Source organism: Carassius auratus, chromosome 38, assembly GCF_003368295.1.
Source record: "Carassius auratus strain Wakin chromosome 38, ASM336829v1, whole genome shotgun sequence".
Taxonomy (NCBI): Eukaryota; Metazoa; Chordata; class Actinopteri; order Cypriniformes; family Cyprinidae; genus Carassius; species Carassius auratus.
The window spans coordinates 7,687,330-7,710,043 of record NC_039280.1 but is presented as its reverse complement, the minus strand read 5'-3'; the positions used below and the strand labels follow the sequence as shown (position 1 = coordinate 7,710,043).

Below are 22,714 nucleotides of genomic sequence, written 5' to 3'. Positions count from 1 at the left end.
GAATCAAAGCTGTAGATTTGATTTGTTTTGTGTTTTCAGCTCTTGTCATTCCTGCTGAAGATGAAGTCTCAGCTGATCAGCAGGAGGATTTTCCAGCTCATTATGGCCATAGTGGGCACAATGGAGCTGGGCATTGTTGCTGTTCGCATTCCAAACATCACTGCCTTCCAGGACATCCTCTGTGACTTTGAGGTGAGTTGTAAGTGATGTTTCTATATAGCTACAATATTGGTCTGCTCTGGTGAGTAAAAGAGCATTCTGAATGGCTTTAAATTAATATTAATAGAGCTGTTCAGTCATGACGTCAGTTTGTAGACTAAACCAGGAGGCTAACATTCTGGCTGCCACTACAAAGTGAATCTGGTCATAGCTAAGTCTATATTTAGTGACAACATTGTTCAAATACTTTGAGTGTTGTTGTGAAGGTTGAAAGCCACTGCGCAAATCTAATAAGATGGCACATAGAAATTCACTTTTAAGAACTGCAGGGCAGGTTTATTTTATGTTCTGTTTCTAGTTTTCCTTTCAGTTATTGCATATGTGGACTAGCCTGTATAAAAATAGCGCTAACAGTACTTTCAACATGCAAAATAAGGAAGTAGTTAACTAGAGACCTTATTCTAAAAACCCATAGGAAAATTCAGAGGGAACTCTGATGCTAATTTTGTTTCTAGCTTTCTGTTGTTTCGCAAGATGTGAAATGTCAAAAGTATTATCATTTAAGTTCCTTGTTTTTTTTTTTTTCTGTAGGTGTGGCAGAATGCTCCAGAAAATCTTGATGTTTGTGTTTTAAATCATTTCGTTGATATCCTGAAGTCATCAAGGTACGCTGTAGGTTACTGATGTCACGTTGTTGTGATCACATGTTTAGTGTCTGGCATAAAGTTGTGTGAAACATACGGCTCGCTTCCTGTTTTTCAATCATGCAACCATGCCAGTGCTTTTGCTGTGGATAAATGTTTCTGATAGTGAGTTTGTTTCCAGTGGGAGTCAACACAATGCTGAAGTCATGCATAGACTCAACATGATGAGCAAACTCCTGATCCTTCTGCATGATACAAGTGTGACCCGCGGGAAGGTGTCGGTCATCTGCACCATCATCAGATCCCTCCTTGAGGAACATTTCAACACCACAGACATCAAGAGGCATGTTTGTTAACTTCTGTAGGCTCTTGCATTTTTGATTATCAGACAATATTGGGTAAATCACTAAAGATTTAAGACACTGAATTAATAATGATTATTCACTCAGTTTGATTTCTTGACCTTCCTGTTTGTTCCATCAGGCTTGGACTTTTCTTAGTTCATAGTCTTTTGCCTCCGACTTTGAATGAGAAAAGCACTTTCTCTGATTTGGATTTTGATGATCAATCACAAGGTACAAATTTTTACAATAAACATTCACTTGTTCTGCTAAGAAATCTTGAAACCTTTGAAGGAAGCTCACTTTTGACACTTTTTTACACTCTTTGTGGCTCTAGGCTGGAGTCAGACTCCTGGGAGATCCGTTTGGATCAGGAACCAGTTGCTCTCTATGCTGTCTTCTCTAATCATCTCAAACATTTCAAGAATGTGAGTCAAGTTTAGCAATGTAATAACACAAAATATTGCACTCTCTATCCTTGTTTCTATGAACCCACAGACAAATAATTGATTCCTGTGTTTTACATTATGTTTCTTAAATGACAGTAACCAGGAAGAGGTATTTTACGCATTGGGATCCGATTGGTTCCTCCTGTTCTTACAGGGCCACATCCACACCAGTACAGTGCTGCTAGTGCTCACACTGCTTACTCACTTCTTATCATATCCAAACATCCTGGCCAAGTTCAGAGAGGGTGTTTCACCAGGAACATTAGTGGAGACCATGGATATGCCCACCAGCATCACAGGTAGTTCCAGAGGAAATGTCAAAAAGTACCGTCATTGTGATTGTTTGTGATTGGTATATACAGCACTGCAACAATTTACAATAACGTACCATAATAGATTTTGATTTATTTTAGATAATTTGAAGTCTCGCTCGTGGTCATTTGAATGTTTGAGCTGTATCTGTCCGGGGTTTGAAGTTCTGCAGAAGCTTCTCGTCAATCACATCCACCTGCCTCAAGTTTATGGAGCTATCGCTGCACTGCTTATAGGACAATCTGATTTCAAGGTTCCTGCTGGACAGGTAGAGGTCACATTACCTAATTGTCTAATATACCATATTGTATCGGCATGTATATGTCATGGTTGTGATGAATTATGAGAGAGTTTATACTATGCTTTGTCTTTTGGATGGCAGGTGGATGTTGACATGATGCTTCAGAGTTTGATTGACAGCTGCAGTGTTGGATCTGAGGGCGTTCAACTATCTGCAGATGCTGCTTGTGTTCTTTTAGAGTTGGTTAAAGTTATCATTACTAAGGTAAGTGTGTCTAAATTGCTTAATTGGCATAACATAATATATATGATATATTTTAATTAGAATAGCTAAAGTCTAAAGCCGGGAACACACTGTGTGAATTTTAGGATTGTATTTGTCAGACTGTACTACAAACATGATGATTATGCCAGATTGTGCGATCTCAGTTGTCATTAATGTCAGACTGTACGACAGACAAATTGTGTGCAATCTTTTTGCTGCATGTTTATGTACTTTTTTACTTTTGGTTTTACTGCTTTTTGTTTTTCATTGTGTTATTGGTGTTTTTAGTCATTTGATTGTAAATCACATTGTCAACTCTGGTTGTAGTGATTAGTGCAATATAAATAACATTGCCATTGCCATATACTTTTACGGATAATATTCAGATTTTACTGTATAGCAGTTGGAATTGGAAAGCATTTAAAACATAATAAGGTATTGCACCACCTAGTGCTCAAATGGCAATAGACTGACAGTTGCATGTCTGCTGGATGTAATCTTGTACAAATTCTTTAAGAGGCAGTTAGCATGATTACGGTCACTTATTGGAAACCGTTTGCATAATCCAGTTACATACCTTCTCTTAGCTGTGTTGTCACAGTCATTAATGCAAGACCAGTAAAACCAGCTTTCCTCAGGTTGTGTATTTGTATTACTTTAAAAAGCATGTAACAGGAAGTACAGACGGCTGGGACGTTCATTACCCGGGTAGTGTGATGCAGTTTCTCTGCCTGGTGAACAGTTTGTTTCCTCAAGATCCTCTCTGGACCTCCAATGATTTCCTTAGTTCACTGGCCAGTGCTGTTTTCCCCTTTGAAACCCCAGAGGTGAGACTTTTGGAGATTGTACCTCTTTCTGTGCAATTTAAAAATATACCTAAGAGACAAGAAGCAGCAAGCAGTTTACAGAAGTGATATTCTGCTTCTCATACAGAGCTCTACAGGTGTCCAGGGTATCAAGGAAAGTGGTGAAGTAGTGGGGGAGCCCCCCTTGCTCCGCCCCTCCCATCCAGGCAGGAAGCAGGTGTGTGACTTTATCCGCATCCTCTTGATGGACAGCCTCATTAACATTCCTGTCAAAGATGGTTTTCATCCTTTAATACAACTGCTAGAGGTAAGGGATTTTTGTATCTATAATTCATTTAGTACACATTCTATATACATTCATGTTGTTAATATTAATAACAATACTAAATAATATCATAACGTAAATAAATTACAATAATTTACTTAATATTATTTTTGAATTATAATATATTTATTTTTTATTTAAATAATAATAATTTAAATAAACACTATACATGCTGTTCTTTTTATGTACTTATTTAATAATACAAGGTACTGCTATTGCAATGCAGTACCATCTGGGCTGTTAAACCAGCATCTGATGTTGTGTATAATATTCTTCCTCCATAAGGTGCCACTCTTTGCTCAGTTTTGACGATGAGATGCACATTTCAGCTCACTGGGGGATGATATCTAGCAGTTTATTCAGTCAAGCCAGTAGTGCTTTTGTGGACAATAGTGAAGACCTTTTTTCCCCAGAAATATTTTAACATTCTGAATGTTTTGTGTTTAGTTTTCCCCAGATGGTGTCTGTCAAGAGCAAAAGCAGAGCTTTCAGACTGAGCTCCTGGAGTTTGTGATGGACATCATCCACATGACGGGACAGGAAGAGGGCCAGTCTACTCACGTGACCAGAGATGGTAAAATATATCAGACACCATATAAAACTTCTTTCACTTAATTTCTTGAATGTCAGAAATTGATGTTGAGAATGTGGCATTCTTTCAGTAAAAAATGCTAGTGGAAAAACTCTACTCTGGAATGTTTTGTGGTAGAACCAAGAGAACCTCCTGGTCTTCATTGCTGAACAGATGAGCAGAGGTGAGTTTCATCTGCATTGTATTACTGTTTAAGCCCCAGACAAACTCATATGTACACCGCATGTTTTGTTGACATCAGGCACTGGAGAGAGGTCAATGGTCATCGGAAATAAACGGTCGATGTTCTGTACAAAAACTTGAACCGAGCCCTGCTTTACTTCCTGTCTCGTCCCAGACAGACTCCAGTTGAGCAGGAACTCATTATTCAAACAATTCGCGTGTTGCAGCAACATTGGGATTTGATCATGCCAACATACAATGCCAATGTCCACTTCATCAACTGCCTCATGCACTGCCTCTTCCTTATCCGCTCTGGCAGGTGGGTTTCATTATTAGTTTCATTAACCGGTTACACTTTGTTGTCCTATTTCTTTTATAAAGTATTTAAAAGAACAAATCCAACATCTCATTGGTTGTTGTATGAAAAATAATTATTATTTTTATTAATATATGATTAAAATCCAGTGTTTAACATTATTTAGACTGTATGTTTTCCAGTAGTTTAATCGCAGGATTGCAATATATCATATAAAGATGTAACATAACATCATCTTGTTTAATATTTTTAATTATAATATAATAAATATTAATCAACATTTTCCTAAATTCTAACTTGCTGAATAATATTTATTTATTTTATTTTTTTACTGCTGCCTTTTAGCTTTCTTGAAGGGTTTGGCTGTGAAGTCCATAAAAAATCCCCAAGAAACATAAGGAGGCATATTTTCCCACACAAGAACAGCCAGGTCACAAATTCAGCAGAAGGTCTGTTTTTATTTTTTATACTGTATATATTTACTTATTAGATTTTTTTTTTTTCTGTTCGCCAGGCACACAAGTAAAATGAAATGTTTTGAATATGGTTGTGATCTTTCTAGTGGAGTCAGAGCTGATGCTGCTTGTGGAAAGCACCTGGAATAGAGTCATGAGGGAGCGGAGACGGGCGCTAGAGGAGGCCTATAATATCGACCTGTCTGCTAAGCCGGGGAGCAAGGAGGGCCAGGTTTCTATGGGTGATGTGAGCCCTCTGTGGGAGGAGACGGCCATGAAAGCTTGGCAGCTCTTTATAGGTCAGTCACTGTTTGTGTGTCAACATTTGAGATTACTGTCAAGAATATTTTTTGGATCCTATTGCTTTAGGTAGGTAAGTTACATTTCACTGACATGAGAGAAGAGATTTGAGGTGGTTATTAGTAATTTACTCTATATTGCAAAATTAAAAGATGATTTTAAGATTTTAAGATTTTTCTTTCAGACTCCCAGAAGAAAAAAGCAAATAATGGTCACCAGAAGAGGGCAGGACATCTCAGCAGTGCGTTGCAATCTGTGCAGAACAGGTTTGGGAAGGAGACAGTCGGCACTCCTGAGGTAGGACAGGACACATTTTCTGTTATATTCCAGTGCCTTAATGCAATGCATGTCTAGAACCACTTTACTGAGTGTGCTGTACTCTACGAATGATATTATGGACAGACAGGAAGTGACTGGTTTAGTCGATGAGAATTCCTTCACAGGTGCCCTCACACCATCCCAATGTCACTGTAACCGGAAGCCGCCACCTACCCCGTGGCACTGTCTCAATCCTGTCTCTAAATCAATTTGGATTATTACAGCTGAGTACACCTCAGTGGGCAATGTAATTGATATTTGTTAATTTTTTCCATGGGAACACTCACTAGAACATTGCGTTTGCTGTTGAAGGTTAAAGACGCTGTTATTGTTGTTTTTCCCCCCCGAAACGCGGCCCACATCATTAGTTCCCACCGCTGAAGACGTCGCCATCTGGAAAAGGATGCACAGAGATATTACTCAGGCACAAGGGCATGAAATTGCTGTTTCTTTGCAACTGCTGCTATCTCCGTCTCCGCCTCAGAAACAGGGGGCGGTAATTATAGGCAGTCCCGATCCGATGAAAACATTCATTTTGTGTTACTCTGTATCATATCAGCTTGTGACAGCCTATCAGCTGTCTTGATGAATTGTCCTCCTCAAAAACGTGCTGCTCGAAATTTGCTGAGAGTTTTGTGGATTTTGAATTCCTCCTGGAAATTCATCATAAACACATCATGAGGTTTATTTTTAGTTCTTCAGGTTTTGATAGAAAGTTAACTTTAGCTCATTGAAGAAAATTCAGTTTAGCTAAATGATCAGCTGAGTTTTGCTCAGTGATAGTGATAGTCATTCTAATGTTTGGTCAAAATGCAGAAAATTCCATATAGACAGTATCAACATTCAGAAATATTCATACTGCTTCATTTAAATATTCTGAATATGAAAATTTCCCTAGCTATTTTATGAAAATGTGAATAATAATGTAAGTAATATTTATATGGCCCTTGCAATGCTTCTAATTTCACTTGATATTACTGTGAAAAATAATTAGGAATATTAGTTTTACTCATAATATTAGAATTTAATTTCTCCCTGCATGAAGGAAAACCTAAGTAAATAGAAAAATAAGTAAAAAGTGGCCTTAAAAAGCTATTTTTCAAAGGTTAATTGTCTTTTTAATTGGTGTTGACTATACTTATTTGTATTAGTTATTTGTTACTATTACATCATTTCTGTTTAATGGGAGCTAAATCGATTTCAGCATTTTAAAATGTTTATTTAGCGCACACAGACTAATCCAGTTGCCTGTACACCAGAGAACTTACCCTTACAGAACGGCACAGGGCAAACTTTCCTCTGTATTCATTTCAGATATATGCTTCGGACTAATTATATCTTCATAATGGAAAGATAATTAACATAGCTAATGATCAAGTTAAGTTTATTACACATTCACCAACAGCCTAAAATGAAGCTGACATTATGTTATCATCATAGGTAGTCTTTTTCTGTGGAAAGTAATTAAAATGGAAATCAGTGCGATGTTAATTGCAGAGGGGATGCTGTTTAATGTAGCGCGCGTACAAGGCCAATAAGTTTGCTGTTTGGGTAACTGGAGTAATTAATGCTATATATTACTTATGATTCTCTAAATAAAAGAATACGATTAGGCAATGATTCAGTGTTTATCTGTCAACACGGGGCCGTAATTTATTCCTGTGTACTCCTTTGTAACACTTCTTAATCCCGCCATTCATTTAGCACGCACAAATGCACAATTTTCTTTTTTCTAGTTTAACTTGTCACTGTTGTTCTTTCTAAGTACCCAAATTGCATTTTTTCCAGAATTTGTGTTGGATTTTCTAATTTTGTTATGGCATACAAAGCAGCGATGGATATTTAGGTGATTTGCATCCTAAATAATAATAATGTTTTTCGATTTTTCCTGTTTACCTGCAGAAATTATTTTTGCTGTGTGCATATAAAAAGGTTTTTCAGCCCTTTGGAAATTTTCATGTCTTATTATATTACAACAAATGATTAAATTTGCTTTGTTTAAAACTAATAACAGGAAAAAATTATTTCATGTCAAAAAATTTTACAAATTGGTCAAAATGCTTTGTTTATAACTATTCATCAACCTCAAGTATGCATTTAGTAGATGCGCCAAAAAGATTATGTTTTAAAAAACAAAACATAAAATGGTCAGAGATGATATTTAGAAAACATTTTCATGCAGTTATACCTTTTACAAGTTTTTTAAATATTTGTTTCAGTTTGAGCTATAGCAGAGCTGGATTCAGTACTTTAACGGTTCACCTCTAGTCTCTGAACTGCAGTCAGTGTGGCTGTTGGGCCGGCTCCGAGAGGACACCACTGTGATGATTGGTTTAATGAGCCTTTAAGTAAATCTGGATATGAGCAGGTCGGTGGTGAAGTACACAGGCTTCCTAAAGGGCTAATGCCTATCAGTACAATAAATCAGCAGGACACAGAGCATGGCGCAGGGCCAGCAGCCACCTCACACTGCGCTTATATTATACTTTAAGTTAATTAGAGCACACTGTGGACTATTGGAGACAGCTTTATTGTATGGTTAAATAGCCACTAGCTTGTTTTTCCCACATGAATGCAATTTGCGAAATGTTATTGTAACTGTGTGCAAACCTAATAGCTACAGAGGAGCGTTTAAGTACATATAACTGTCTGCTTGTTCACCTTCATAACATACTTTCATGTGCGTGCATGTCGTGTGTGTTTGTTTCCATTAGGGGTTCATCTTAGACATGGAAGCACACTGGCAAACTTGTGAGACCATATTTGACAGCATGTTGAGGAATCACGCACAGGTTTGTTAGTTTTTTTAACCTTTAATACCTATAATGCTGTGCCCCCGGAATCCCAAGAAAAAAAAATCATTGATTTTTCTTTTGTGTTTTGTGTAGATGATGCATAGTGAGAATGATCGTATGGCCATTCAGTGGCTAAGAATAGAGGAAGACTTGCTTAGAGAGAGGGGTCTCTTCGGCCCTGGTCCAGGAGTCTTCCTAAAGAGAGGCTGGGTGCAGAACACTGCAGAGGGGCGCAACCGAACACGATCCCGAATTCGCAGGAAGCAACTACGTCGATCCAAAAGGGTGCGCTATTATCACTATACATAAAAAAATATATATTTCTGGCTGAAAATTATTGGTAATGTAATATCCTGAGCTTTAAATGAAAGAAAGATGCATGTTTTATTTTGTATTATTATTATTATTATTATTATTATTATTATTATTATTATTGATTTTAAACTATTTTTTTCAATCACTGCTGAAAAATCATTAAATGCAGATTTTATTTTTATTATATTCATTTTAATTTATAACAAATAAATATACAAAAGTTTTCATTTGTCTTCTTTATCAATGTCAGTTATATTCTGTAAAATATATATACATCTTTTTTCATTTTAAATAGATGCCAACACTGACTTCAGGCCTCATTCAGAAGCATTTTGTTGAAGAAAGCAAGAGAGCTGCAGAAGTTACTGAGGCTGATTCAGGTATCACATTTTTCTTGTCAGTTTTATGATCAGTGTTGTTACATGTTTTGTATTGGACAGCTACAGCTTTATCTGCATACTTCTTGAAAAGGACATATTCTATGTGTGTCCCAGACCCCAGGATCCTGTGCGAGGCATGCCGGGAGGTTGAGGAGGAGCACAGTTTAGACTGTCAGCATTTGACCTTTTTTCCTATCTTGAATGAGGCCTCACCTATGCCAGAGGATTTCTCAGAGCAGTGCATGGATACTCAGCTCATACTGAAGGAGCTGAAACCCACCGAAGAGGTGAGAGTGACCCATATTCACCTGGAGCCACATTCCCTTGGTACAGAAAACACATTCTTGTGCGGACAGCTGTAGTGTGTGTGTGTGTGTGTGTGTGTGTGTGTGTGTGTGTGCTGAGCATGACAGCACTCTTCAGCATTAACAGGGCTGAGAGTGGCTGACAGAAGTATTAATAAGGAACAGTAGGGGGTGATGTCTGCTGTCTTGTATTCATTCAGTCGGTGGTGTGTCCTGCTGTGCTGCGTGTCAGCCGAATTGCCCTCTCCATACTTGTTAATATAGAAATGCACAAGCTTAACGCAGCCTACGCCTCAATTCCAGAAGCAATGTGATGACTGTAATTTACAGGCACCATGTCTACAGAGGCTTAGCTTTTCATTATTGCTCAAACAGGAAATAACTTCAAAGATGCAGTATTATGTGTTGTTAATTATTGCATTATGTGGGTGTGGCGGTTGGTGCTCAAGTGGGCAATGGGAGTTCAAATCCAACTTGTATAATTTCCCAATCCTCCTCTTCCCCAGAATTTGCTGTACATCCTCAACTATTACTATCAATACTATTAATTACTATTGATACTTGATTACTTATATAAACAGCATATTTTACTTAAATATATGCATTCATGTGTTTGTATTTACATATACATGATACATACTCATATTATGGAAAACTTTTTATTTATTAATAATAATAATAAAGGTTTCAAATATGTTTTAGACCCTTCAATTGCTAAACCACACACAAAGATATGGGGCATCTAAATAATAATAATTACAATAATTATTATTATAATTGTTGCCCCACAATATCTGTGTGTGTGGTTTAGCAGTTGAAAGGTTCAAAAAAGTACATTTGTTTATATATATCAACATTTTCCACTCCTTTTTGTGTAAATATCATTTCAGTGAAGAAATAAGGATAGTAGGCATTTAAATAATCATTAACTGACTACCTTTGGTTTCAGTCATGGCCATAGTTTGTGACAGAAATTATGGCTGGTGCACATGTAATATTTTTTAAACTATCACTGAGCACTCTTAAAAAACATCCTCTAGCAAGGTGTAATATTTCGTTGTTGTAAATCCCCAAGACCAGACAGAATTAGGACTGACTCAGGTCAAGGCTGATTCTGTTTTATAGCTCCGTTTGAAACCAGAACCCCACCAGGTGGACCATATATTTGAACAGGGCCTTAATCAATTAGCGTATTGCTATTGTTGCTGTGTCATTGATTAATTCTGGTAATAAACAGTGGGGCCCTCTCTCTGCACCGGGGAGGGGGCGCTTGCACGGAGAGGAGGCTCTGATTTGATTTGTATTAATTGTGGAGCGGCTGGCAGTACGGCTGGACCCCATATGTTTTGGGGATGCGGATCCCCAGAGCCCAGAGTCGTGGTGACTCAGGGCTGAGGCCAGGTGCAGCTGCTTGGTGTGAAATGAAGGGAGACAATACAATTAGCCATGCATAATCGAGAGGTTTCGTGCGAACTCTGCCTGCGGAAGATTGGCCCCGTTTCACAAACACCCCATCCATTCAGCATCTTGCCTTTTTCTCCCTTTAATTTTTGTCTCTCCACCGTGTTGTTTAGTTAATGAAGTGGTAACAGTGATCAATCAAGACCGGGGTGGCGCTACTTTGACACATTAGCCCCAGGGCACAATTCAGAAGGCAGGCTGCAGTGACACTTCGTACAACTGTTGAAAACTTGGCTTGACATTGTGTTTACTCATTCATTGAATTTGGCAGCATGTAAAACAAATTATAGCTTTATTTTAACCAGCTCAATGCACAGTACAGATTCCTGTATGTGCTACTTGATACCCATGCTGTCTGCTGTAATGTGTCCGTACTTCAGGTCAAAGCCAAACACTGCGTGGTGGTCGTCAGTGGTCACGTGCTGACCGAAGGAGTGCTGTTGTTTGGCAAAGCTGACCTCTACTTATGCGAGGGCTTCACGTTGACCTCCACAGGAGATGTGTGCTGTAGAATTCATCATCAGACCAAGTAAAGCTACTGTTTTCTCTCTGCATAACTCTCTACTCCTATACACTTCTGTTCAAACGTTTGGGGTTGGTGAGAGTTTTTTAAAATGTTTTTGAAAGAGGTCATTTATGCTCAGTAAGGTTACATTTATTTATTTGATCATAAATACAGTAAAAATATATATTTTTGAAATATTATTATAATAAAAAACCTGAATATTTTAATGCATTATAAAAGTTAATTTATTTCTGTGATTGGAAAGCTGAATTTTCAATATTTTATTTTAAGATTTTCACATTTTAGGAAACAAAGAAATTTGTTTGAAATTAGAATTTTCACCAGCCTTTACTAAAGTGTTCAGTGACACATGATCTGTCAGAATTATTACAGTATGCTGATCTGGTGCTCAAGAAATATTTATTAAGACGATAATTTTGTGGAAACCATTCTTAACAAGTAAAGAACAGCATTTGTTTGAAGTAGAAATACTTTGTAACATTATACATCTTTACTGTCACTTTTGATCAATATAATGCATGCTTGCTCAAAAGTATTAATTATGTATATTTATTTTTATAAGACTTTGACAAAAATGTCTCATTTATTTTCAAGTTGGAAATAAGGTTTTGGAATTTGAAATATATTTAATTGTGTATATTATTATGTTATAATTAGTTATTATATTATAATTAGACAGCAGAGGAGGTAAATATAGCATTAAGTTTACTGCGATGGAACAGTTTGTTTATTTAGATTGATATAGATTTAACAGCATCTTAAATTTTCTATACTTATTATAGTGTGAGAGACTCATATATTTGCAACATGATGAATAAAGAGAAAAACTCAGCGAGTCCAAACTGCAAACGCTGGTCATATGATGACATCAAAGAGGCCACTTTCATGCGCTTTCTGCTTGAGGTGAGATTCACAGAGACCATAGTCATATCATTTTTTTTAAATTCACATATTTTATATTTAACTCCGTTTATTCTATTCTGTTCTATATGTTTATCATGTTTGTTACAGTAGTTTAATTGTTATTTATATTTGACGCTAGGACAATGCTCTGGAGATATTCTTAAAGAACGGAACTTCAGTTTTCCTGGTATTCTTTAACAATGACCATGTCAATGCATATAAAAGGTAAAACGAGAAAGTGCTTGTGCTTCAGGCAGGCGAAGAACTGTGTGTGAGGTGAAACAGACTAAATTGATTTATCTTGATTTTTTTCTCTCTCTTTGTCCTTCTTTCTAGGCTGTGCGCTGTGGTCTCCTCATTAAAGGGAAGGGGAGAGACTGTACTTAATGTGAGGTGAGTGTCAAAAGCATCTGCCCCTGTCTCGCAGACAGCTGCCATTTCAGTTAGAGAGACTGTGATGCTTTTATATTGAAACAGACAGAGTTTTGTGGTTTCAAAGTTTCCAGAAAACACATTCTCTTATGTGTGCGGTTAACTATTGACAGGAAGACTCTCAATCCCCTAAACAATATCCAGGCACTACACTGAAACTTCAATTACTGCTTCTTCAGCACTTCCTACCAATTAAAACGGTCTCAGTAACTTTTCAAAGTCATCAGCAGCCAATACAGCTCACAATTTTATAGTTGTTAATTGTGTGCAAGGGTGCAGTAAGCTTACTACCTTTTCGTTATTTCAGATGTTGTTTTGGTTCAAATTATCATTCCTTAACTCACGATTTCCATTTCTGCTCAATTAGTTTTATCATGTTTAGTTCCCCTGATTTTTGACATGATGAAGAGGGAATGGACTTAATATTGATGTTTCCCATCAGCTTCAAAGCCAAAGTTGTTTTTCCACAGTAAGAAATACACAGTAATTTGATGAACATATTTTTTAATGATACTATACAGATTACAGAGCCAGGAACCCCTTGGTTTATAGAGAGATTCATGTATATGCATATTTGTTGTTGATGTGCAAATTCAGGTATTTTAATTTTATAGAAAATGTTTTATTTGGGAGGCACAATGAAACGGTTAGCTTAACTTTATAACTTTAGCCTTAGTTGAAGTTAACTTTGTCATAGTTTTGTTTGATTCATTGAGATCCAACAATATTTGGTGGACCTCCTGCAAAACTTGCAGTTTAGTTCCTAAAAGTACAGGAGGAGATATAAATGTTGAGTCATTTTGTATAAAGGTTGTTCATAAAAGACATTGTGTTGGTATCTCCGACAGGTCTGGCTTTTCCTTTTTGAAAACTTGGAGGTGAGCTAGTAGTCTGCTGGCCGTCAATTTTCTTGATTACCTCGATCTACAGAATTTGGCGAGATCAGCCCTGAAAAATTATTCTTTTTCCGCGACCCCTCGAACAGCTTTTTCCTTCTGCACCTCTCTAAACAAGGATGGCACAAATCTCCTTCTCTCACCAAAAACAGATTTCCAATTGTCTTTACAGAGTCTGAGTCTTTGCCTTGGTGTTCAGCTTCATCAGGTTGGGCAACACGTTTAAGCATTCTGGTATCTGTGTGAACAAGTTATCAAAAAGTCCCAACTCTGTCCGGTTTGTCAGGGTGGCCAAGGTGGGAGAAAGGCCGGATTCATGCCCAAGTTGAGAACCTGGAGGTTTCTCAGACTTCTTATTTCAAGCAATGAACCAGCAGAGGCCAGGTTGTTGTTACAGAGGTTGAGGTAGAGCAGAGATGCCAGGAGGCCAATGCTTTCGGGCAGTTCTTCGATTTGGTTTCTGTGTAGGTCTAACCAACGCAGACCAGTGAGCTGGCCAATGAATTCTGAGATTATTTTCATTTTGTTTCGGCTCAGGTCAAGTTCCTCTTTGTTTCTTCGCTTTACAAGGCATTTGGGAAGCATGGCGATGCCTACGTTGCTCAGATTGAGAGCATTTTTAGCCATTTTCAATGTGATCTTCGTACCTTTGGCTCTGCGAGCTCTCTTTCCTTTAGCCATGGAGCTGTATAGACACAGATTAATGGTTAAGCGCTTCTGAAGCATCAATTTGATTAAGTCTTAACTGAAGTCATGTAATTATTATCTCAGGACCTCGTAGCTTTAAACATGTATGACTTAATGATGGGACAGTTTAGTTGTTTGCATAGGGAAAGAGGTTTCATGTATGCCTGCAGGCAGTATCGAGGGTGCGCAGTGTCGGGCCATTTGGGGAAATGAGAGGGGTGTAATGTTTACAACCGACTCACTCATCCAACTCACCCTAAAGGGATCTTTTAGGATAATGTCGTTCTCTAATTAAGGCTTATACTAGATAACAGTGGATACAGCAAGCGCCCAACACATATTCTGGGAAAAAGGTTTGTGTTCGGTCTGATTGATCCGGGGCGGCGCTAGCAAGTCTGTGTGACTGTGTGGAGAGAGTGAAATCACTACTTTGATAAATGACACTGGAAAGAAATTTAAACTCGGTCCCTTCATATCTTCCCATTAAAAAGGAGGAGTGGCTGCATTGTAAGCCCTTTGGCGACTCATTAATCACATTGGTAGATGGGCTAATATGGTTCATCCTGTTTCTATTAGACCTTTTGTTTTTGAATCCGTTGCATCCGAGAGGTGCAATTACAGAGAGCTGACCATCGGCATGATCCATCTTCATGTTGTTTGTGATTTGCTGATTCTGAACCCCTACAAACAGAGAGAAAATTGGATGGTATTGCTATTTCCGTGACATATGAAATATAATAGATGCCGTGACTACATGATTTCAGACCAGAAATTGTTACCAAAATATACTTTCTAACAGATGAATATGCTTTTTAAAATGTGAGAGTAGAGTATTCATATTTTTACCAAAATTTAAATTGACACAAATTATTTAGCAGGTTGTACCAATGATACAACAACACTTACATGTAACTAAAACAGATTAGAGTTAATACAGTTAGACACTCTCTAATAATTTGTCCTTTTTGTTTTTAAATTTGAACCATATGGCTAGTTTTAAATATATGAATACTGTGATAGATGGACGGTGTCTAACTTTGCTAGTTGTGCCACTGTTTGTACTTGTATTCACCCAACTAAATCAGTCAGTAAGCACTTTTAAAAGAATATTTATATCTTTAAACATTTATTGTTAGTGACTTATTTGATATGTTTGCCTATGCTTAATCAAGCTTCTCGACAACTACAGAAAGGTTAAAGGATTAAAGGTACAAGGATTTATGCAAAAGTGTGTAAAATCCATCAGTTTGACCCAGCCAGCTATTGTTATCCAGGATTCATTTAATCTCCCTTCTGGTGTGAAGGAAGACTTAAATAAGTTTTTCTTACTTACAGTTTTTAAATGAGGTCCCCAACTGAATTGCTTGAGAATCAGAGGAGGATCTTCAGACTGTACTCCAAAAAGAAGCTTTGTCCTGTTTAACTTTTGTTACCAAGCAACGCTTGCGCGGGGTGCCAAGAGTTTTATTGTCCTGTGACTGGAGCACGCACAAAAGAAATGGGAGAGAGAAGTGTTGCAGCCCTTGTGTTTGTACACTCCCTCAGATTACATTTTCAGAAAGTTCTTTGAAGTCCAGCACATTAATAGTTTCACCCATCAGCTATTATTGAACTTTGCATTTTTCTCTCTCTCTTGCTTTCTTTTCATTTATATATGGGATTAAGTGGTGATAAATGTTTGGGTTAAAACAAGTTGATGCATGAATGTCAAATCAGCTGTGATTCTGCATGTTTAGTGGCTGTAATCTTTGTATCTCACTAATGTGTGTTAAAGAGAAAACTAACTTCCAAGGTCATATGCTTCTGTTTACAGTTATTTTACAAAACCTATAGATGGCACTATATACTCCTTTAAAGGAGGAAAAGGCATGCCTGAATAAAGTCTTAACCCTTTTTTTCCACAAGAATGTATGTGTTTCTTTTGGCCCTTGTGTCTGAAGAAAGGCGGACCCTCCTTGGTTTAAATCCATGAGCTCTTTCTATTCCTTAACCTGTTGCTATGCAACCATAGTAGTCTTGGTTCGGATGACCAGTTCAGAATTCACCGTATTCAAGGCACTTAATTCTGTAACTGCTAAGAAGTACACAACTCTGTTTGCATTGCATGTTAGGTGACATTGCAGTAATTCGAACGGAGTATTTAAAAAATAAGTTAGAAAAATATCACAATGTTTTACAGTAAAATCTTTGAATAAAATGTCTTCAAATGTTATTTTGTTGTGTTCATACAGAAAGATAGCAGCGGTTGAGAAGAATGCCCTAATTAAATGGCAGGTAATGTGTGGGCCTTTAGCTATTGCACATACATGATTATTAACCATTATTATTTGTAATATACATCCTGCATTTACAGTGAATGGCTCGAATGCCGTAGTATATAAATATAAGCTTTTTGAATAAGTTATTTTACATTAACCCAAATGCATTATTTTGTTTCATTTTATTCTATTATTGACTGTATGTCTTTTTCCATAGAGAGGAGAAATCAGTAACTTTGAATACCTTATGCATCTAAACACACTTGCTGGACGGACATACAATGACTTGATGCAATATCCTGTTTTTCCATGGATCATTGCTGATTATGAATCAGAGGTAAAACTAACATGAACCCAAACTTTAACGGAAAATCCTTAACTTTTGATACTGAAATGTTTTGTTTGTTTGTTTCATCTCATTCACCGATTATTAGACTCTGGATCTGTCCTGCCCTGCCACATTCAGAGATCTGTCCAAACCAATGGGAGCTCAAAATGAGAAGAGAAAACAGAAGTTCATTCAGAGATACAATGAGGTGGAAAATACTGATGGTAAAGCATATGCACCTTTTATATGCAACTATTCTGTAACTGAGACCTAAAAACCTAATGTTCATACAGCTGAAATTCATAGAGTTTGTCAGTTTCACCTGCAGACATGGAGTTTTTTTTTGGGGGGGGGGATTCAGTTAGCCAATAGCAACTTTAAAACATAATGAAATAAAATAAATGCTTTGATTTACTTAGTTAATGTCATGATTACAGGTGATCTGTCAGCTCAGTGTCATTACTGCACGCACTATTCCTCAGCCATTATTGTGGCCTCGTACCTGGTGAGGATGGAGCCTTTCTCCCAGACCTTCCTCCACCTGCAGGTAAACTTCTCACCTGTTTGACTGGGATCAATTACATCACACTACTGTTGTTACAGGGCACGCAGTGCTATAGAAACTCCAATAAATAATGCCTCTTCTTTATCAAATAAAGCACAAAACACGTCAGCGTGACAACTTCTATAAAATTGAATTTTTCTAAATTGAACTTACTTGATGAAATGAGCTTCATTGTTTTTGGCCTTTTTTGGGCTTGTGTGCGCTTTTTCTTTTTTCTTTAAAAAACCAAATTAGGGTATGATTTTAATATGTATGCAAATAAATTCTTTTGCGTCACTTGCGTGCAAAACCACATTTCGTTTTAAAGAATATTTATACACATGGAACCAATTGATTAAAATAAAATGTCATGCATATTTGATAGCCGGTGTAACATAATGCAAACATTAGGCTAACACTTTGCAATGATATTTGCTTTACTTGAGCAGCTTTCCTCCGTACAGTAATATTCGTAATCAGATTTGTGCCACTAACAGTATATTACTTTCATTCAATGAGGGCATTTGCTTTTACTGCAAATTACATAACTTCTCCAGAGATTTTCACCAGGATGTATAAACTCCCTTGAAAAATAAAAAGCCTGAATCAATTGCTTGAAAATGTCTCAAATCTAAGCAATTGTATTTTGACTATGATTCATATACACACATGGGGCCGTTAAAGTGTTCCAGGCAGCTTTGCTGGTGGTGGAGCTCCCAACCTTGTGCATTAAACAAACATGTATATAATGGCATGTCTTTTTTCATCCTTTGTAATTTTTATTTACTTTTTTGCCATTTCTTTGCTAAATTGTGTTTTCCTCTTCACCGTGCCACTTTGCTTTTAAATAACATTAGGAAATGCACCCTTCCTAGAGTTTCAAATTTTGGTGGATTTAATCTTTTTTTATATATATATATAGGGTGGAACATTTGACTTTCCAGAGCGGATGTTTCACAGCATTCGGAACGAGTGGGAATCTGCATCTAAGGACAACATGAGTGATGTCAGAGAGCTGATTCCAGAATTTTTCTACCTCCCGGACTTTCTTGTCAACTCTAACCAGTTTGACTTTGGTAATATATATAAGTATTAGCACAACAATTGAATGGAACTGTACAGATTATTTATATTTAAATATATATATTTTTTAATTTTATTTGTAAATGGTCTGTTTCATTAGTCATTAAATGTGTGTGTTGATAATACAGGTTGTATGCAGGATGGAACACCATTAGATGATGTGGTTTTGCCCCCATGGGCCAAAGGAGACCCACAGGAGTTCATCAGAGTACACAGAGAGGTCAGTTTCTCTGCTTCATCAAACTCAAAATAGGCCTTATTCTTGACCACCAGCATCACAATATCTAATTTTGCATTAGATGATGCTTTACTTACTATTACCCCATATTGTGACAGAAAACGAGGGTCCGTGCAATCAGAGCACACGCCAAGTTTCATGAAAACAAGCATAGAGTTAAAATGGTACCAGTGTCACCGCACCATTCATATCCAGCTAAATTTGGCGATAGTTAAATAATTTTTGCAACTGCTTTATTTTTTGCCTTTCTTGAGATAATAAGCACTTGTTGAGTTCATCAAGGAAGCCCCATTACTCTGTTTAACGCCATTGTAATTAGAAGATAACAGGCCCAATTCAGCGCAAGTACAATATCTGCACTCTCCTATAACTCCATTATTGAAGCCTGCTGGTTATTGGAATGAATGCTTTCTTTCTCACTACGTTACGCCTGCAGGCATATAAGGGCCAGGCTTTATCAGTTCCCAATCTACAGAGCAATATTTGTATCATTTCCAGATGGCATAAAATGAGCTCTTCTGTCTGCTCGCCTCCTTTCATATGCAAATGAAGGCTAATATGGGATCTTCCACAATTCAGTGCTTGTGACTTAGAGCTGCTTTGATTATACTTGTTATTTTAAGTGTTTTTGTATACATGTTTATGTTATGTTTGGACACTTTAGCCAATTCTAAAATACTTTAGATTTAAAGAGAAAAAAAAGGAAAATGACTTTGTAACAAGAAATAGGAATACAAACTTTTGGAATATAATTTTTATATCAGATTGTTTGATCTGTAATCAGTCGCCAGGATGGAATAATATCTTTTTAAAATGCATTATTGTGCATTCTCTCTCTTTGACCTGATATTTGTAAGCACAGCTTTTCCGCCTGCACTTCCATGGAAATAAAAGTTAGGGCAACACTGATAGCGTATTAGCCCCCATCCAGAACTGCTGACTGACTGAGTTTGCCCACTCTGCAGGCTCTTGAGAGCGATTATGTGAGTGCACGCCTGCATCTTTGGATTGATCTGATCTTCGGACACAAACAGCAGGGTCCGCCCGCAGTGGAGGCCCTCAACACCTTTCACCCATATTTCTACACTGACAGATATGACAGAGCGAGCATGAAGGATCCTGTCCTGAAAAGCACCGTGCTTGGCTACATCAACAACTTTGGCCAAATGCCGAAGCAGGTACACCAGTTGAGCACACGGTTTAAAAATTTTTAGCAGATCCTCTACGCCTCTTTTACATTTTTAGAGAATGTTTTTGGTTGAGCATACAGATACAGACAAGCTGATGATAAGCTTCATGCTATGGTTGATAACTGATAAATCTGATTAATATTAAAATTTGTTTTCTATTTTTTCAAAAAATACAATCTAAAACAATCAAAAACTACTTTTACATTTTTTGAAGATGAACAGAAAATAAATATATAAAATTGACTGATACGATAAAAGAAAATCTCAAACAGCCAATAAACAATAAGGTGCCAATATATCATGCATGCCTAATATATGCAACATTTCCAATGTTTGGTAAGGTTGATTCCTGTAATGAGATGATTTACTGTATTCTACGGTGGATGCAATACTAAAAGAGGTTTATGCTTCCAGCTCTTCACCAAACCACACCCTAGCCGTACACCTCACAAGGCTGCTTCTGGGAAAGAGACATCGGTATCCAGTCATATAACCCCCTTTTTCTTTAAACTGGACAAGCTCAAGCCCTCCACCCAGGCTATTAAAGGTACTGCTTAAATTGAACATCCACAGTTCTGTGGTAGAGACCCCCATTTAATCATTCATAGTCACCTTGTTATTTTATTCCATTCCTCAATTATTTTTTACAAGATGGGGCCACGTCTACAGGGAGCAATAGAGGCCGCAAGGCAGAAGATGCTGGCTAGACTTTTCACAGGCTCATTTTCTCAGTCACAGCTCAGCTCGGCTCCATTCAGCTCCTGCTATTTGTTAGGCTGCACTTGAAGATACAGTCACTGAGGCTTATTTAATAATCTGAATATCCCAAAAGGATCTCTCTGGAAAATTTGATGATTCTATTTCACTAGAAGTGTTTCTAGCACTCTCACTCTATTGTCTCTCACTCAATATCTTGTTCTCACATCATGCGTTTACTTTATCATTCTGATCAGTAAATCCTACAAGGAAAAATTAAAGGGCATCTTGAGAGAAATTTGCAATCATCTCATGCTTCATTATGATTTGTGTTACTGTTCTACCATCAGTGAGAAGGGAGATTGACTGTGTCCTCACATATGTAGGTCATTTGAAAGTAGACTACTACTCTTGAACACACAGTTTTTTTTAACACAATCCAACATATTTTTCATAATGAAAAAATTATCAGTTAAAATGACTTAAATGCCTTGTTCAAAAAATTCTTGAGATTAATATAATAAGAGTGTAAAAAGACAAACAGGGTCAGTTCAACATCAAGATTGTTGGTTAAATATATAATATGTTGAGTATAACCATACAGTATATTAAATTAAATTAAATTAAATTAAATTAAATTAAATTAAATTAAATTAAATTAAATTAAATTAAATTTTAAATTAAATTTATGCATTTAGCAAAAGCTTTTATTCAAAGCAATGCATTCAGGCTATACATTTTTACATATCATGTGTTCCCGGGGAATCGAACCCCCAACCTTGCGCTTGATAGCGCAGTGCTCTACCAATTGAGCCACAGGAATAGCGAGTTGCAAAAAGTCTGAGACCATTAGTATTTTTTATTATATAATAGTATTAATTAATACTCTCTTTTTTTTCATTTTAATAGCAAGTTTTACAGAATTTTATGTTTTGAACTTTTCCTTTATTTACAAGTTTGGAGTCAGTAAGATGATTTTTTGTAAGAAATGTATACCTTTTTTAAAAACATTTATAAAAAATATATACATGGCATGTCACACTGCATAACTCTGCTTTTCTGTTGTTTCTCTACATAGAGCTCACACTGGGGCCTGTTGGTCAAATAGTGTGTAGAGAAAAAGATGTATTGTTCGTGGAAAAAAACAAACTTCTCATCCCACCACAGTGGAACACATACTTCAGCTGGGGCTCTTATGACCAGACCTGCTCTTTTGGGAACTACACAACTGAAAAGGTTTGCTTTTATAATTTCCCTAGATCCATAATACGTTAAAACCATGGGCCTGCTTGTATTTTTCATTCTGTAATTCTTTTTTTAATTTGATGTTTTCCTTTTCCTGTGTATCTGAAGTATTTATTATTAAACAAGGTTACTTCTGGTTGGCTGTTAAAGTTTGATAGCTTGTTTATTACTTGTGTTTCAGAGCTTTGCAGTGTGTGAGAGCGTGTCGGACTGGGGAGATGCTGTATGTGCTGCCTGTCCCAACAACAGCACCATCATCACAGCCGGGACCAGCACTGTTGTCTGTGTGTGGGACATCTCCATCAGCAAGGACAAACTTAAACACATGAGACTCAAACAGGTCAGAGCCATGTTCATGCTTAGCTGTCACAAAGCAGTTTGGAAATGATTAATGTTAAGATTTTGTTTCATTTTTTTAAATAAATGTTTATTTTCCATATCAGACATTGTATGGACACACAGACACAGTGACGTGTCTGGTAGCATCAGAAGCACACAGTGTGATTATTAGCGGCTCTTTGGACAAGACCTGCATCCTGTGGGACCTGGAGGACCTCAGCTACATCACACAGTTACCAGAACATTCCTCTGCCGTGTCTGCCCTGGCTATTAATGACCTGACCGTGAGTACCCTCCAGAAAAAACATACCCGCTCTGAGGTCAGCCTGCATTTTTCAGCTCCCAAATCTCTCTCCATCCATCTCACTCCCGCACATTTAATTTGGTTAGGGCCGTTTGGCTCGTGTTG

General features: G+C 37.2%; 1 protein-coding gene and 1 pseudogene across 1 annotated transcript in view; one reads left to right on the top strand and one right to left on the bottom strand.

Moving 5' to 3' along the window:
• LOC113056866 (WD repeat- and FYVE domain-containing protein 4-like) overlaps positions 1-22,714 on the top strand; it is a 43,661-nt gene that overhangs the window by 17,233 nt on the left and 3,714 nt on the right. The window contains 36 exon segments of the mRNA XM_026223769.1: positions 40-192; positions 751-824; positions 985-1,146; positions 1,287-1,378; positions 1,482-1,572; positions 1,690-1,892; positions 2,007-2,173; positions 2,288-2,410; positions 3,076-3,237; positions 3,344-3,523; positions 3,989-4,115; positions 4,172-4,248; positions 4,251-4,300; positions 4,384-4,614; positions 4,957-5,060; positions 5,174-5,365; positions 5,551-5,663; positions 8,399-8,476; positions 8,573-8,764; positions 9,090-9,174; positions 9,289-9,461; positions 11,321-11,469; positions 12,249-12,369; positions 12,509-12,594; positions 12,706-12,762; positions 16,616-16,658; positions 16,860-16,979; positions 17,077-17,194; positions 17,408-17,517; positions 18,437-18,590; positions 18,726-18,817; positions 19,801-20,013; positions 20,440-20,572; positions 21,800-21,957; positions 22,148-22,306; positions 22,410-22,589. Of these exon segments, the coding sequence (XP_026079554.1) occupies positions 40-192; positions 751-824; positions 985-1,146; positions 1,287-1,378; positions 1,482-1,572; positions 1,690-1,892; positions 2,007-2,173; positions 2,288-2,410; positions 3,076-3,237; positions 3,344-3,523; positions 3,989-4,115; positions 4,172-4,248; positions 4,251-4,300; positions 4,384-4,614; positions 4,957-5,060; positions 5,174-5,365; positions 5,551-5,663; positions 8,399-8,476; positions 8,573-8,764; positions 9,090-9,174; positions 9,289-9,461; positions 11,321-11,469; positions 12,249-12,369; positions 12,509-12,594; positions 12,706-12,762; positions 16,616-16,658; positions 16,860-16,979; positions 17,077-17,194; positions 17,408-17,517; positions 18,437-18,590; positions 18,726-18,817; positions 19,801-20,013; positions 20,440-20,572; positions 21,800-21,957; positions 22,148-22,306; positions 22,410-22,589 (4,722 nt within the window).
• LOC113056865 (leucine-rich repeat-containing protein 18-like) lies at positions 12,775-16,588 on the bottom strand (annotated as a pseudogene).